Source organism: Portunus trituberculatus, chromosome 23 (assembly GCF_017591435.1).
Source record: "Portunus trituberculatus isolate SZX2019 chromosome 23, ASM1759143v1, whole genome shotgun sequence".
NCBI lineage: Eukaryota > Metazoa > Arthropoda > Malacostraca > Decapoda > Portunidae > Portunus > Portunus trituberculatus.
The window spans coordinates 517,501-535,281 of record NC_059277.1 but is presented as its reverse complement, the minus strand read 5'-3'; the positions used below and the strand labels follow the sequence as shown (position 1 = coordinate 535,281).

The 17,781-nt window shown below is 40.5% G+C and overlaps 1 protein-coding gene across 4 annotated transcripts in view; it reads left to right on the top strand.

Annotated features, from left to right (window-relative positions):
* Positions 1 to 4,654: 4,654 nt before the first annotated feature.
* The window catches only part of LOC123507603 (sodium-dependent multivitamin transporter-like), a 23,377-nt gene continuing 10,250 nt past the window's right edge, over positions 4,655 to 17,781 (top strand). The window contains exons 1-7 of one of the 4 annotated variants that reach the window (XM_045260606.1): positions 4,655 to 4,788; positions 5,446 to 5,539; positions 7,121 to 7,665; positions 7,801 to 7,931; positions 8,871 to 9,059; positions 14,980 to 15,140; positions 17,427 to 17,567. In XM_045260606.1, the coding sequence (XP_045116541.1) occupies positions 7,431 to 7,665; positions 7,801 to 7,931; positions 8,871 to 9,059; positions 14,980 to 15,140; positions 17,427 to 17,567 (857 nt within the window). In that variant the 5' untranslated portion in view covers positions 4,655 to 4,788; positions 5,446 to 5,539; positions 7,121 to 7,430. Of the gene's footprint in view, positions 4,789 to 5,445; positions 5,540 to 5,577; positions 5,622 to 5,683; positions 6,357 to 6,941; positions 7,015 to 7,120; positions 7,666 to 7,800; positions 7,932 to 8,870; positions 9,060 to 14,979; positions 15,141 to 17,426; positions 17,568 to 17,781 lie in introns of those variants that run through there. The other 3 variants (XM_045260607.1, XM_045260608.1, XM_045260609.1) reach the window with 3 other exon arrangements.

The window sequence follows — 17,781 nt, the reverse complement described above, 5'->3', positions numbered from 1 at the left end:
GTGTATGTGTGTGCATGTGTTTTCCTACTCGTGCACCATCAGGACAGTGTACATGCATGACCTTGGGGTGTGTATTTTCGTTCCAGACACTCACACAGGCACAGGAAATGATGTGTGTGTGTGTGTGTGTGTGTGCAAGCACGATAAGAGAGAGGTACCTAATATTTTTTTCTTGTCTTTTCACTTTTTTATATATATTTTCATCTTTCTTCCCAATTTTACTCATTTTATTTTTCTTCTGTCTTCCTTTTCCCTCTTTGGGTGTGAAACAGAAAGAGATAACAGCTTCTCCCTCACTCTCTCTCTCTCTCTCTCTCTCTCTCTCTCTCTCTCTCTCTCTCTCTCTCTCTCTCTCTCTCTCTCTCTCTCTCTCTCTCTCTCTTGTACCATTCACTATTCCATTACTTTGCAACATCTGAGACGCATCATTGGAGAAAAAATGACAAATTACCGAATGCTTTTGTACATAAAGACACGACTATAAAGAATTGAAGAACATAGTGAAACAGTGCAGGAAAGACAGTTAAGTTATCGTTGAGAAGAACTGGGAAATGAGCTTGGGATGGGAGTAAGGGAAGATATAAAGGAGAAGAAAGAGTTACATATACGTATTCTATAACTCTACGTCACGCTTCCACTATTTTCAAAAGGCCTTAGTTAGGGTTACGAGGATATCTAGAGTTTTTATATGATTCTATTGAAAGATTTTTATTGGTAGGTGTATTATCAACATGCGAAACATTTTTGAGAACCCGGCTAATCATCTCTGTAGCCTTTCAAAAATAGTCATGGTGAAAGAAGTCTCAGAACAAAGCATTTCTGAATATTGCCCTACAAGAACTGAAAGCATTGCAACGGGGACTGGTAAATAAATGAACTCTTCTTAAAAACTTTCTGATGGCCTTCGCCAGTTTCCCTTTAAAAAAAAAAAAAAACACGCTGGATAAGAAAAAATAGTCACAGGAAGTAACAGATGAAATAGGATTGGAAATATTAAATGAAAACAACTACTAATGATAAAACAATGCAAAATGAGTGATAATGAAAAACTTGGCTGAATACTGAAGGGAGATACAGAGTGGACAACACAGAAGAAATGCTAGGAGAGTGTAGGGGGGAGAAGAAGTCTTACAGCAGTTATTTCTTTTGGAGTAATGAGACTGAGAGCATTGCAATATTTCACTCGTGCATTGAAGGGAGACCAGTTGGAAGATGAGGTGGCAACACTGGCATAGAGAAAAAGCGTTACCTGACTCGTGAGGAAATCCTGGAAAGAGGAAAAGGAGGAAGTTTGAGTTTTAAATTGGAGATTTAGCAGTAGTGTGTGATGACGGTGAAGAGATAAAAGGAAAGGGCGATAGGCTGAAATCTGAATGGTGGAGAGAGAGAGAGAGAGAGAGAGAGAGAGAGAGAGAGAGAGAACGTTGCTCGTGATGGTGGTTGCAATAAACCTCATAATAATTTTAATTTTAGAGATCCAAATAACCCACTTTTTGTGTCCTCTCTCTCTCTCTCTCTCTCTCTCTCTCTCTCTCTCTCTCTCTCTCTCTCTCTCTCGTTTCTGCCTGCGTATTCCTCTCCTCCTTTGCCTTATTCTGTCTCCTTATCTCTTTCCCATCCCCCTCTCCTCCCTATCCTTTCCCTTCTGTCCTCCTCATCACGTTCCCCTTCCTTCTGCCCTCCCCCTCTTCACCCCTTCCTTTGCTGCTGAAACCTTCCTTTCCTGTCTGCTTACGTCGACATAACATCCCGTCCCGTCTCTCCTCTCTCCTCCCCTCCCTCCCTTCCTCTTTCATGCCTTTCCTGTTATTCCCTCTCCCTGTCTCTCCTTGCTACTCTATCTCCCTATCCTCCCTTCTCTCCCCTTCCTTCCCTTCCTTTCCCTTCCATCACTGATTATCGTTCGTCTCATAAACACGAGAGAGAGAGAGAGAGAGAGAGAGAGAGAGAGAGAGCGGGCTTGTTATGATAATGAAAGTTGTCACATCCCACGGCCACATCATAGTCATAGTCATAAGTAGATCTTGACACGTACAGAAGCCAAACATGCTGGTAATTTGGCTCTGTGTCATTTCAATGCACGTGTCTTGCCTCACTTAATTGATCATTCCATGGGCGTTTGTATCAGTCACTGTATCTTATATAAATATTAAGAGAGTATAAATGTTTCAGAATCTACAGATTAGGCAGGTTCTCAAGAGTGTTTTGTTAACAATGTAGAAATCTTGTTTTATCTGTCAAACTGTCAAGCTGTAAAAACACCTTTAAAATCCATGTGACATCAACAATTTCTTAGTAATGAAGATTGTTTCAGCCCAGTTCTTATTGTGAGAGTTATGCTAGACCTCTTATATTGTGCTTAGAGTTGGTCTTAAATTCAAGACGGGTGTGGAAGTAATTTAACTTTGAGAGTTTACACTCAAGACCAAGTTATCCAAATATAGATGGCTTATCGTCGAGCCTGAACCTACCATCTCAAGAATTATCAGTCCCGTAAGGATGTTCTAGATGACCTGAGTGACCCTGAACTATAGAATATTTACAGACCACACCTGCAGGAGTGTTATTTGTAACAGACTTGGCAGGAAATGTCTTGGAAAGCCGTAAGGGAAGGATGCGCTGATTAGTTATCATTTCGACAATATAAAAATGCAACTTTGTGGCAATGATAACATAGGATCTTCCTATGTCTTGTTGGCGTATCTCACTTGTATTTTTAGTAATAGAGCCCCACGCAGCTGTTTTGTTTCGAGTGTGAAAACGAGCAAAGCAAACATCGTTCGCCTGCGTCCATTGCATAACATGGGCCGCATATCATAGCAACCAGTGTAATGCAGCCTATGTGTTGGCTTGTTAACAGCAGTCAGAGGATAAATAGCATGCCGTAATTCAGTGTTGTTCTAACTGGGTCTGCGTACCTCCTGGGGGTACGCAACATAAAGCATAAGGATACGTGAAAAGACAAGGAACACACACACACATGATGTGGTCTCAGTCCTACCCGAAGATCGGTCTATGAGCTCTGAGCTCACACACACACACACACACACACACACTCAGAAAAAATATAGCACATGAAAACATTAAAAGTACACAAATAAGCAACGTAAAAACACAGTAACAATAACAGTAAAAAAAAAAGCATCTTGTAACTGATTAGTATGAGGTCAGCGCAGTGTTATCCACCTCATACAATTTATGCAGAACAGCGAATGAATCCATCAGCGTTTGTTATATATGTCTCTATTTAATCATTATTTTTACTAAACCATTAATTCTCCTTTGATCAGATTCCCTGTTACACGAGTTTGATAATTAAGAAGAAAAAAAAATTCTAACTTACTAATACTTTTCATGATGTAACACGTACAGACAATATTTTCATGCCAGTGAAGGAAATAAATAGTGATATTCATTAAGAAAAAAAACAAAACATGAAATTCTAACGTACTCATGTTTTTCATGATGATACACACAATATTTCCATGCCAGTGTAGGAAATAAATAGTGATACTCATTGAAGGCACACGGGATGAACAAATGCAAAGTACTTAGCGTAAGTAAAGGAAATTCACGCAATAGGTACACAATGAACAACGAAGCCCTGGCAGGTTCAGAATATGAGAAAGATTTACGTGTTATGTTAGTTCCGATTTAGGTCCGATAAAACAATGCATAGAGGTAAGAAATAAGACTAATAGAGTACAGGATTCATGTTAAGGAGAGTTAAAAGCAAAAATCCCGAAGTGGTATTAAAGTTATATTCAACGCTGGTCAGACTGCATCTAGATTATGGTGTACAGTTTTTGGTTCCTATATTATAATAGAAAGACTAAAAGGATACAGTGGATGATGGTTAAACTCTTCGAAGCAAGATGGAAGCTGTTGAATTTGCACTTCTGAGAGAGACGTAGGCTTAGAGAGAACTTGATAGAAGTCTTTAGGTGGCATTGGGATGATACCAAAGGAAACATAATCAAAGTTCTTATGGCCAGGATAGAACCAGAAGTAATGGCTTCAAGATTGAAAAAAAATAGGTTTAAGAAAGAGATTGGAAGGAACTGGTTCTTTAATAGAGTAGTTGTTATATGGAACGGACACAGTAATCATGTTGTTAGTGTTAAATCAATTGTGAACTTAAAAAGATTAGATATATGTATGGCCAGGGATGATAGGTGGAAATAGGTAGGTGTGTTCATACAGGAACTGCAATGTGTAGAACTGGTGGCTTCTTGCAGCTTCACTCATTCTCTTACGTTATGTTCTTAGGGCACACACACACACACACACACACACACACACACACACACACACACACACGGTAGCTCAGTGGTTAGAGCGCTGGCTTCACAAGCCAGATGACGGGGGTTCGATTCCCCGGCCGGGTGGAGATATTTGGGTGTGTCTCCTTTCACGTGTAGCCCCTGTTCACCTAGCAGTGAGTAGGTACGGGATGTAAATCGAGGAGTTGTGACCTTGTTGTCCCGGTGTGTGGTGTGTGCCTGGTCTCAGGCCTATCCGAAGATCGGAAACAATGAGCTTTGAGCTCGTTCCGTAGGGTAACGTCTGGCTGTCTCGTCAGAGACTGCAGCAGATCAAACACTGAAACACACACACACACACACACACACACAGTATAGTTTCCCTCATAGAGTCGTGAACAATTGGAATGAACTTGATGAGGAGGTTGCAATGGCTGGGACTGTGCACACTTTTAAGGAGAAATTTGACAAAAGATATAGAGACGGGACATCATAAGTTTACTCCCCTCCCGTAAACCACAACTAGGTAAATACAACTAGCTAAATACACACACACACACACACACACACACACACACACACACACACACACACACACACACACACAGTGTTGTTTAATAGCAGAAACTCATTTCCTCCATCTGTGAACTCGATACAACTTTCTAGACAGCTATTTCCCTTCCTCTTCAAATGACATTTAACTGTGTCCATCTTCTTCACTGAATATCCTCGGTCTGTTCTTTGCTTACAATCTAGACTGGAAACTTCAGATATCTTCCCTAACTAAAGCAGCTTATATGAAATTAGGCATTCTGAGGCAGCGTCATTTTTTTTTTATTTATTTTTTTTTTTTATGTGAATGTAGTGTGTGTGTGTGTGTGTGTGTGTGTGTGTGTGTGTGTGTTTACAAATGAATAATTAATTTACCCCAAAACAGAGATATTATAATTCATTGAGAGAGAGAGAGAGAGAGAGAGAGAGAGAGAGAGAGAGAGAGAGAGAGAGAGAGAGACTTCAACTAACCCAAAAATCAACAGGAAAGAAAATAACAAAAACTATGACTGGAAAACCAAACAAAAATATAATTGACCTCTTCCTTTTACCAATCCATCGCTTCATTCTTACAAACATTACTAACACACGGACAACAAACACTTCAAGAACACACACTGTTTTCCCCCAGGGTGTGTTGCAGCGTGCAGCGTGCCAGGGGCTGCCATGTCTCGGCAACTCAACACGGCAGTTGCTAGATACCTCGACAAGCGTGGATGGAACAGGTAAGAGTACGAGAGAACTGTCAAAAGATGCTCAGGTTAGTGTGCGGTTGTCTGGTGGAGGTGGTGGTGGTGATGCTCATGAGTATGTGTGTAGAGACTAAACCATTGTCTTAGATTTATGTTTTTTTTTCTCTCTCTTTTTCTTTCTTTTTTTCTCAAACTTAAACATCTCTCATAAGGAGTGAGTGTTTTCGTGTAACGAGAACAGAAAATTGACTTGTGATTCTTAACATGGAAGAAAATAGAATTAATGTGTAGAATTTTTGATCGATATACTGTTACTTATGAGGTCGTGTGTGTGGATTGTGACGATGTGAAAGCTGGATAAATCAATTCCCCATTTCTTTAACCCAGTGGTTCATTTTTTTTTTTTTTTTCAGTTTGTTACTCAATCTAACATGCCGCATTAAGCTTGTTACCCCTCTCACGAAATGTTATCAACGCGCGTGTCATAAGGTGAACACATTGTAACCAGATGCTGAGCGATGTCCTGAATCAAACCCGCTTAGATGCTCTTGGCTCGCCACTTGTTCAAATATATATTTCTTTTACTTTATTTCTTGATATTGTGTAGTACTTTTCAGTGCTTGTTGTTACTCGGTTTAACCAATTTTCTAGATCATAATGAATTACCTTTTGCAAGTTTACACACTAGGTGAACATTAATCCCAATGTCAAAAACTACAATACTTTTTTTATTTCGACAATTCTTCACCGTTTTCTGCCATCCTCGCATTATCCGGAAAGAAATGCTATATTATCCCACGATTGATATCTAGCCTTTGTTTGGGAACCACTGCTCTAACCTTGTCGACAGGTGAGGCTTGAGAAGGAATGACTCCCTCTAATTAAGAGTTAGTAAAGCTAAGATCAGGTTTATCTTGTGTGTTCAGTCCACAGACTTGTCCACCCAGTATGCAGTTTGATGGGAAAGTATTGAGAACGGCGTGATGTTTGAGAGAGAGAGAGAGAGAGAGAGAGAGAGAGAGAGAGAGAGAGAGAGCGTACATCCAAGAGAAAGCAGAAATGAGCAAGTCACTATGTGCAAAGTGTTATGAGAGAGAGAGAGAGAGAGAGAGAGACTATCATATCAGTGATGATATTTCGGTTACGTAAATAACAAAATTTCACATGTAACCCACCCACCCACACACACACACACACACACACACACACACACACACACACACACACACACACACACACACACACACACACACACACACACACACTCTCTCTCTCTCTCTCTCTCTCTCTCTCTCTCTCTCTCTCTCTCTCTCTCTCTCTCTCTCTCTCTCGGAAATACTATGAACTTCAACAACAATAGGGTTCACCACCACCACCACCACCACCCTAAAATTATGATATGCTGTGTTATTTTATTGTGATGTGGTGGTGGTGGTGGTACTTTATTATAGGACTGTGGGTGTGTGGTGACTGGGTCGTAGTGAGGAGACGTACATCCGTGGGTGGTGGTGCGTGGTAATGACGTGTGTGTGTGTGTGTGTTTTCTAGATTCTTGTGTATTTTTTATTATTTCCTTTTTCTTTGTAAAGGAAATTAATCTTGTTTTTTTTTCAGGTCAAAGAACTAGAGAGAATAATTGTGAACTAAATTATCATAAACAAAAAGAAAGAAAAAGAAAAGAAACCGACCACAAGATAAGACATAGAAAAAAAAAAAAGATTAGGATGAGAAACACACACGTGGAAACCTAAAAGAATAAAAAAAAGAAAAAAAAAATCGTGCACTCACATCGTACAAAACCCCAATTAATAAAACAACTTGTTATACATACACATCCTGAAGCAAAATTTACACTCTTCATAAAGCTACACGTAGTTTTATAGCTATCCAAAAATAAAGAAAAAAAGTCACGTAATCTGCCACAATGCTGGAAGGAGTGTTTGAAAGCTTGGCCAGTGTGTCTCGCGGGAGCTTCTCATGGCCTGACTACCTTGTGTTTGGTGGTATGCTGGCGTCCTCCCTCGCTATAGGGATATTCTACGCCATCAAGAGCAGGAATAAATCCAACGATGAGTTTTTATTGGGCAGCCGTTCCCTTACCTGCTTCCCCGTCTCCATCTCCCTCCTTGCCTCTTACATCTCCGCTATTCTTGTCCTCGGTAAGTTTATGTTTTTAACGAGGATTTTTGTGGTTACTACTACTACTACTACTACTACTACTACTACTACTACTACTACTACTACTACTACTACTACTACAACAACAATACTACTACTACTACTACTACTACCAGGGGGCCCGGCGGAGGCGTACTACCATGGGATACAGTGGTGGGTCATCTGTGCGGGACAAATCGCCTTGCCAATTGCAGCCGTGGTCTTTATGCCCTTCTTTTACAACCTGGGATTGACTTCAGTGTATGAGGTGGGTACTGTTGTGGTTGTTGTTGTTGTTGGTGGTGGTGGTGGTGGTGGCGGCGGTGGCCTTTATTCCAATTAATTCGCTCATCTGCATTACATAAACGTCATACAGTCGCTGATTCACTCCATCTACATAATTCATAACGCTGGACCTTCCTGTCTGCTTCTGCATTTCCTCCTTCGTATGACTTGTGCTTCTTGAAGAGAGAGACAGCAAAACACTTATCTTCTGACTTTCGGCAACGCTTACATAATTTCTTTTCAGACTAGCATGTCAATGGTTCCTCCCTCCTCCCTCCCCCTCTCTCTCTCTCTCTCTCTCTCTCTCTCTCTCTCTCTCTCTCTCTCTCTCTCTCTCTGTTATTCATTTACTTTGTTTCTTTTCGCGTCTCTGCTTTCGTGTTTTCCTGAGTGCTTGTGATATGCCTTGGTGCTACATGGTGGGTGTACTTCTAGTTACTCCATCTCTCTCGCGCCCACTACAGTTGCTTTGTTCCTTCCATCCTCCTCTATGACTCTCTTCCCTTGAAATTCTACCTCTTTCATTTCTCCCTCTCCATCTCACTCTCTCCCTCGGTCACCTTCCCTCAGCAGAGTCATCTTCTTTACATATGAACCTTCCTTTCTTTCCTTCTTTTCTTTTATATCAAACACAGTCATCTAACGTCCCTATAAAACCACATCTTGCATCTGTCTCTTGCATTTCTTTTTTATATGTATTCTCATTAATAATTTGTTTTTACCCTTCATTGTTATCAACATTTTAATTTACCACTCTAATTGCTTTGAATATATTGTTGCGGCGCCATATGATCACGGTGTTGAGGTGCCATAACTAATTTTTTGTATATCAATCTATCTGCTCCGTGTGTCTGTCCCTCTGTTTTCTATCACTCTGTAAGCATTCACGTGTGTAACTTACTCTCTTCCGTGCTTCCCTCAGTACCTGGAGATGCGGTACGGTTCACGGTGGGTGCGGTGTACTGCCAGCGGGATGTACGTGGTGCAGATGTTGCTCTACCAGGCTGTGGTGATCTACGCGCCAGCTCTCGCCCTCGCCTCCGTCACTGACTTCCCTCTCTGGATCTCCATCATCACTGTTGGTCTGATCGCCTCCGTCTACACTGCTATCGTGAGTGCCTGTGCATCGCTGTGGTTGGGTGTGAATTGCTGTTGTGTTGTCTCTTTCAACCTTTTTTTTCCTCTTAATTTTATTCCTTTCTTTTTTGTTTTAACATAGAAATGCCAAACTTACTGTACGTGTTTTTTATTCATTACTCAGAGACTCCTTTGTATATTGTCACGTTCTTTTAGGTATTTTTTTTTTTTTTTTTTTTTTTTTTTTTCCTATTGGTAAATGTGTTGACTGTCCGGGTCTAGAATGAGGGTAACTGTGGTGTCTTGTTTTTCTTTTCTTTTATTTCTTTTTATTGCCATTGCTTCTTCTTCTTCTTTATTTTTTCCGTTCGTGTGTGATGGCTGTGTTTGCGTGCGTCTAGAAGTGGTGACTATATCTTTTTCTTCTTTTTTCACTCTTCCAGATGTTTTGAATGTTCTTTCGTCCCTTTTATACTATCACTTTTTTTCACTTTTTTCTTATGTTTTGAATGTTCTCTCGTCTTTTTTTGTACTATGGCATTCCGTTTTTTCTCTTTTATTTTTTTCTTTCATATTTTCCACGCTATCGGATCTGTATTTTTCCTTCTTTTCTCATTTTTTTTTTTTTTTTATGCATCAGGGAGGTAGACCAAAAACAAAGACAAACGCATGAAAAGGAGGAGGAAGAGAAGAAGGAAGAGGAGGAGAAGGAGGAATAAAAATGCTTTGTAATTATTGATGCTTGAAGCTTTTAAATATATACTCGTTCAGACTCACAGATTATCAAGAAGATTTGGTAACAAGTGTGGCATTATAGACAAGATTCAGTGTTAGTAATCTTCCCTTTTATGAGATAGTGTTGGTGGTACCGATGCCCTGTAGAATTTGGAATGAGCTATGGGGGTGGTAGGAAAAGGGGAACGGAAGGAGGGAGGGGGAGGGCAGTAGAACATCACAACCAATCCAAAAAGTTATATTGAGAATTTCAGATTTTGGTGTTAATGCATTTAAAGACGTATTTTTATTATCAGTGTCCATACATCAACAACCAGACAGTCTTAAAACTATATCAATGTGATTACTGTACCGTTATTTCATAATTATTTAACTTCCCGCCTCTGTATTGGGAAGGGATCATGTATAGACTCGAGAAATGAGAGGTAGTGGTGGCTGATGGGAACGGTCACTCAGTCTAACAGCTAGTAAAGGTGTGTTAGTCTTAAGTAACTCATGGTTGTATTCGGTTGTTTGTGTGTGTGTGGGTAGAGGGACTCCGGTGGTGTGAGTGGGAGCCAAGGGAGCAGCAGTGTGAGAAGTATGAGAGCTACTCGTGTGGAAGGTAGCAAGAAGCCTCGAGGGGAGCAGGAGATCAGTTGCTGGTTGTTCCTCCTCTGTGATTCCTTATGGTCCTCTTCCCATCCTTTACTTCCTTTCTTCATATCCGTGAAGTGGCTGGTAATGCGGCATTGTAGAGTTGATAATAACATCCTGTACTTATCTCCATTATATATCTCTTAATGCCGCTCTTGTTTCCTAAATAGTCTCCTTACAATGCTTGAAATCAGACCCAATTATATATTAGAGGATTGAGACAAAAGGAAAACATGTAAGAATATAATGTAATAAAGCAACCTGCAGGAAGCCATCAAGTCTACACGTGCCTACCTCTTCCCACTTATCATCCAATCCATATATTTGTCCATTCTTGTTCTAAAGTCCCCTAATGACTCAATACTAACAACCTGATTACTGGATCTCTATATAAGAACCAATTCCTTCTTGTCTCTTTATTAAAGCTTTTTTTTTCAAGCTTAAACTAATAATTTCTTGTTCTATCCTGATTACTGATCCTGAGATATATTAGTTATGTTATCCATGTTATATCCCACATACCACTACAACCCTTCTATCTACTAATTAAAAATGCTGGGATACCGACTGTCTGTTTCCAGTTTTCATCCCCATCGATATATTTGTCTATTCTTATACTAAAATTCCCTAGTGACTCAATACTAACAACCTAATTACTGTGACCTTTTCATTCACCTACTGCTCTGTATAAGGACCAATTCTTTCCTATCTCTTTATCAGAGGTAGGTTTTTTTTCAAGCTTGAACCAATTATTTCTTGTTCTATCCAGATTACTTATCCTGGGAAAAGTTGTTCACGTACTCTTGTTAAAAGTGGATCTTTTTGTTGAGTCGTTTTTGTTGTCTTTCGTCAGTGAAATAGTATCCTCAATACCACAACAAGACTTCTATTAGGTAAAGATGAGACGTGATGGCGACTAGAGCGTCTTTAAAGTAGAAAACTGACACTGAAATATTTACCGGAGCCAGCGAAGGTTGCTTTGCTCTGTTTTGTTGAGTGTAGCAGGAATGACTTTCACTTTCACTTTGGAGAACTTGATACTTGCGTCAGTGGCAACTAACCAAACAACTGTGTATTTATTATATATTTTTTTCATATTCTCTCTCTCTCTCTCTCTCTCTCTCTCTCTCTCTCTCTCTCTCTCTCTCTCTCTCTCTCTCTCTCTCTCTCTCTCTCTCTCTCTCTCTCTCTCTCTCTCTCTCTCTCTCGGAAATAGTATTGTTATATATTCTTTTCATGTTTATATTTCGCAATGATTCCTTCTGATTTGTCAATTCCTTCCTGATCCTTCATCCTTCATTCGTGTTACACAATTCTCTTCGTTCGTGGGTGCTTCATCTCCTCTGGGTATTTCTTGGATTGCGACAACTAACCCGTTCAAAAAGGCGAGAAATCACAATCACCAGACAAAAGCAAACCGTGAAGGCGTTTCCTCAAAGTTTGCGGTGTTAGTTGACGGATAGGACTCCCTCTGGAACCTTGAAAATAGAGGTGAAGGGAGGAGAGAGAGAGAGAGAAAAAAAAAAATTATTGCTGCCAGCGAAGTAGAGGTATTGTGTGCTCTAATGACGAAATCTCCGTGGGAAAAATGTTGTTGATATGCGTACAGGCAGTTTGGGAAGGAGGGAGGGAGGGAGGAGGAGTAGGAGACAAAAGGAAGGAGGAGATATAAGAGGGAGAGGAGGAAGGGAACCATGGAGATAAAAGTAGGTTTGTATTAAAAGTCATTGGAGCGAAGGGAAGGAGGAGGGAGGAGACTTATTATGCAAGAATCTCAAATTAGGAACGAGAGAGAGAGAGAGAGAGAGAGAGAGAGAGAGAGAGAGAGAGAGAGAGAGAGATGGGATGAAAAGAAGTTATTTTGTTTATGATATTTTTTAAATTTTTACTTAAGTTTATATCAAGTGCATTTTTGTCCCCGTCTCTCTCTCTCTCTCTCTCTCTCTCTCTCTCTCTCTCTCTCTCTCTCTCTCTCTCTCTCTCTCTCTCTCTCTCTCTCTCTCTCTCTCTCTCTCTCTCTCTCTCACTGCCCTTTGCCACCCTGACCTACTCCCACAAGGTTACACAAACGCACGCGTCTGCGCACACAGAGAGAGAGAGAGAGAGAGAGAGTGAGTGTGTGTGTGTGTGTGTGTGTGTGTGTGTGTGTGTGTAATAATAATAATAATAATATACGGTTAATTAGGAACTGCATTACATACACACTGAAAATATACATAGTGAGGGGGGGGGGGCTTATGACTAATATCTTAGCCTAGTGGTTTGTGGGTCGTACCATGGTGGGCATGGCGCTGATTTTATAGCGATCGGTTCTAGTGGCTCTTATGACGGCATTGTTGTGACGGGAGGTGTGGACAGGGCGAAGGGAGGCAGGGAGAAGGTGACGAAGCACACACACACACACGCACACACACACACACACACACACACACACACACACACACACACACACACACACACACACACACACACACACACACACACACACACACTTTTCTCTCTCTCTCTCTCTCTCTCTCTCTCTCTCTCTCTCTCTCTCTCTCTCTCTCTCTAACGGAATTGGAGCGTTTCTTTTTTCCAGGCTTTTTCCTTTTCTGATCTTGTGGCGTAAAAAGAAGTAGAAAAAGGAAGTGAAAAAGAGAGAAAGAGATATTCCTGGTTCGATTCCCCGCCAGGACCAGAATGGGAAGGCATGAAGCAGATTATGAACATTAGTATTGCTCTCTCACCGGGACTATTTCTCACCAAGGATCGTCGATATGATTGGTCAGATGTTCATGAGTGCTGTCTTCCCTTTGGCAGCGCGTAGTAACTATTAAACAGCCATTACGATTAGAAAAACAACTCTTGGAAACCACTAGAACACTGAGAACACTTGGGAATACTTGTGTATGATTTATTTCTTGTTCTTATTCTTCTTGTTATTGTTCTTGTGCTTCATCTTCTTGCTCTTGTTTTTTTTTTTTTTTTTTCTAACTCATGAAAACCACCAAAGTTATTGATTGAAACGCTGAAAATACTTGAGAATGATATTTTGTCTATGTTTTCTTTCTTGTTCTTTTCTTCTTGCTATTGTTCTATTCTTCTTGCTCTTCATTTTTTCAGATCGTCTTTGTGAACACTTAATGATTTCCACAAAACCCTGATGAAACTATCGATCTGAAACAATGAAACACTGAAACTTTTACTGCTACTGTTTTGTGTATAAAGTGTGTGTTTCTCCTCTTTTCCAGGCGGCCTCGAATGTTATGTTTTTTCTTCTTATCCTTTTGTGGTATACGAGACTTGCATTGCGTGAAGATGGAACAAGAGATGGGAATAGCAAAATAAAAAGAAAACAAGGAAGAAAAAAGGAACAGGGAATAGAGAACGGTCGAAAGCAGCAAGTTTGTTTAAAAGCAGACATGTCCCACGCGGAAAAAGGCTAAACACAGAGACCGCGTGGGAGGGGAAAACTGACAAAGATTAAGTAACTTTTTTTCTTTTTTTTTATTCATACCATGTGGGCTTTACACGGGAATTTATGAGCTAAAGGGGATAGTTTTTGGGGTACCTCCTATCTCAAAGCCCACCCGCTAGGAAACCCTTGCGCCGAGTGAGGAAGCCCAACCTACACTCGGACCGTGGACATGATTCGAACCCTTGCGCTTGGAGACCTCTCGAACCCCAAAGCACGCATGGTTCCAAAACTCCGCTCTGGTTGTCCTGAGTGGTACAGTTATATATACCGACACGCCCATGGGCTGGTAATGTGCGTGAAGTATGTATGTGTGTGTATGTGTGTGTGTGTGTGAGAATATATGGGAGTTTCGACCTTATTATGAGGAAATAGATTTGAAAAAGAAAAGTGTAACATAAACTGGGGTGTATATAGGTATATTGAGGGAGAAGTCAGTAGCAGAGGAGCAGAGGTAACAGAGAGAGACCTGGTAAGATTCTAAGATGCCCAGGCCGCGATGTAGCCGCGGGCGATATAAGCATATCACGCACAAGTAAGTAGAGTTTATAAGTTGTAATGCAGTCTTGTAATCAATTGAAATCATTATTAAAACAGCAGGGGAATAATGGTCGTGTGTTCTCCGTGGTCTGGTTATCTTATCTTGACTAATGTTCAGAAACCTATCGTGGAAGTTATTGGAGTATTGAAGAAAGTTTTCCTTATCGAAGGTAAAATGTAACAAGAACGGGAACAGAAAAAGAACAACCCGACTAATTATTACATTTAGTTTTTAGAAGAAGGGAATAATGATTGTGTGTTTAGTTTTATTATTTTGATGTTGATTATGTTGGGTATTGAACGAAGCTGTGTTGTGTCTGTATGATATATTTCTGGTGTGATTGGTGTTAAGTGATGATTGAACACACCACACCACCGTAACGCAGAGGTACGAGAACACGATGATGAGTAAAATTACGTGTATTTGTGTAAGAAAATTTCAGTAATTGATGATAGAAAATTGTAATTATTTTTTTTTTCTTCTTCACATCAATGAAAAACTATTAACTTCCACAACGTTCTTAATCTGAAACGTCCTCTTACCGTCTCACTCTTTCAACCTCCCTCTTCCTGTTCTCTCCTCCAGGGCGGGATGAAGGCGGTGATCTGGACAGACGTGCTGCAGCTGTTCATCCTTATAGTGGGTCTCTTCGCCGTGGTCATCAAGGGCCTTATGGACTTTGGAGGCTTCGAACGAGTGTGGGAGATCGGCAGAAGACACGACAGGACTGGCTCACATATCTTCACGTGAGTGTGTCCTTGATCGCTATTTGTGTGTTAGTTGTAGTCTCTTATATATATATATATATATATATATATATATATATATATATATATATATATATATATATATATATATATATATATATATATATATATATATATATATATATATATATATATATATATATATATATATATATATATATAATATACATTTTGGGCTTTTTCACGGGAATTCACGGGAATTTCTGGGCTAAAGGGATACTTTTCTGGGGTACCTCCTATCTCAAAGCCCACCCGCTAGGAAATCGTTGCCCAGAGTGAGGAAATTCAGCTACACTCGGACCGTGGACAGGATTCGAACCCTTGCGCTTGGAGACTCCTCGGACCCCAAAGCACGCATGGTTCTACTGTGATACGGCGGCTCCCTATCTGTCTGTTTTGCTTTTTAATAAGTACTGTTTATTGCTTATGTTCATACAAGAATTAATGCAAAAATTTCCATATTCTTGCAAAGATTGTGCGTCTGTGGCTCATTTTGTTTATCTCGAATTTTTCTGTCTGATAAGTTGCCTCTGTGTCTGAGTCTGTATGTCTGTCTGTCTCCATTTGTCACTCTGATTATTTGCTTCTGTTTTTTATTTGTCTCTATCTGTCTATATTTGTGTCTCTGTCTGTCTGTTTGTCTCCAGCTGTCTGTTTATTTGCCTCTCTGTCTTTTTGTCTCTGTTTCTTCATTCGTCTGTTTGTTTATTTGTCTCTCTCTATTTGCTTCCGTCTATATTTATCTCTATATGTTTGTTTCTGTATAATGTCTCTCTCTCTCTCTCTCTCTCTCTCTCTCTCTCTCTCTCTCTCTCTCTCTCTCTCTCTCTCTCTCTCTCTCTCTCTCTCTCTCTCTCTCTCTCTCTCTCTCTCTCTCTGCAATACAAACACACCTTATGTCACACTTTCCATCTTAAACAATAACAGAACTGCCAAATTTCCACATCTGTCACACATATAGACAGTGCATACGTAGCTTACTAATTAACTATCCTCGTTTCCGCAATGCCCTTATTACTCTCTTCAGTTTAGCGTGACTCGCATACACTGTGTTGGTCACTCTGCAGTTCGCCAGCTGTCACTAAGGCCTGGTCCCGTCTTCACTTCACCTGATCCCTTTACATGCTTATCCTCTGTATGACCTTCCCTTACGTTTCTCCACCTGTCTCCCTCTCCGCTCTCCCTCTCCCTCCCTCAGTCTCCCACTCGACAAACAACTTTTCTCAGACTTTTTTTCTCCTATTGTTTTCTCTCTCCTCTTTTTGCCTTGCTCTTTTTATTTGCCCATTTTTATCTCTTTTCATTCTGCATCTCCGTTACCTTCCTCTTGCCCCTTCTCAGTTGGGTGTTCTTGATTTTTCTTTCTTATAAGTAGATTGCCCTCCTTTCTTAATTTGTTCTTTAATTTCTTCATTGATTCAAAGGGAAGCTCCAAGAAGCCATCATGCCTACACGTGGCTGTTCCTGTCTGAAGCTTATCTACCTGTTTCCATTTATTATCCTCATCCTCATCCAGTGTCCTTCCTTTCTTCTTTTCTTCCCTCACACAATCCTTCACAGAGCTTCTTTCAAACAAGCTCTCCCAGACTTACTTTTCTTCATTTCCTTCCTTCCTTTCTTCCTTCAAACAACCCCTCCCAAACTGTCTTGCCTTTCTCTTTTCATTCAAACAGCTCCTCCCAGACTTTTTTTTATTCCTTCCTTTATTTTCTTCATTTCTGCCTCCAAAACAGTTTTTCCTAGAATCACTTCTTTTTGTTAGTTCCCACAAGACCTTGCTTAACCTTCAGACAACACTTTGCCAGAAACATCACTTGACGTAACATCATCCTTACCTGCCCTCACCTTCCCTTATTAGAGTATCTGTTTCCTTCCCTCCCTTCCTTCAAACACACCCTTACTAGACCCTTAAAACACCGCCCTGCTACAAACACCTCTTGAGTTTACATCATCCTCACCGTGTCTAAACAGAGAGAGAGAGAGAGAGAAAAAAATAAATAAACTGTTTGTCTCTTGTGTGTCTCTTCTCTCATTCCCTCTTTGTGTATCCATTTAAACTCACCCTTACTAAACCTTTACCTTTAAATAACGTCTTACTACAAACACCTCTTGAGTTTACACCATCTTTACCATGTCAAACTGAAAAAAAGCGGGCTGCCTTTTCATCCATTCCTTCCACATCTTTATCAAGTCCTTACTACAAACACTTCATTGACTTTACGCCTACCCTCGCTTTGCTACACCTGTTTTCTTATATCCCTCCAGGTACGGTTACATTCCCTACCAGCGGCACACTGTCCCCAACATCATCATTGGAGCTATTGTGGGCAAGCTGTCTCAGTATGCCTGCACCCAGACTACCGTGCAGAGATACGCTAGCATGAAGAACCTCACGCATTCCTACATGTAAGAGAGAGAGAGAGAGAGAGAGAGAGAGAGAGAGAGAGAGAGAGAGAGAGAGAGAGAGAGAGAGAGAGTCAGACTGCACAAACATAGCGGTACTAAGTTTCATGCACCGACACACACACACACACACACACACACACACACACACACACACACACACACACACACACACACACACACACACACACACACACACACACACACACACACACAC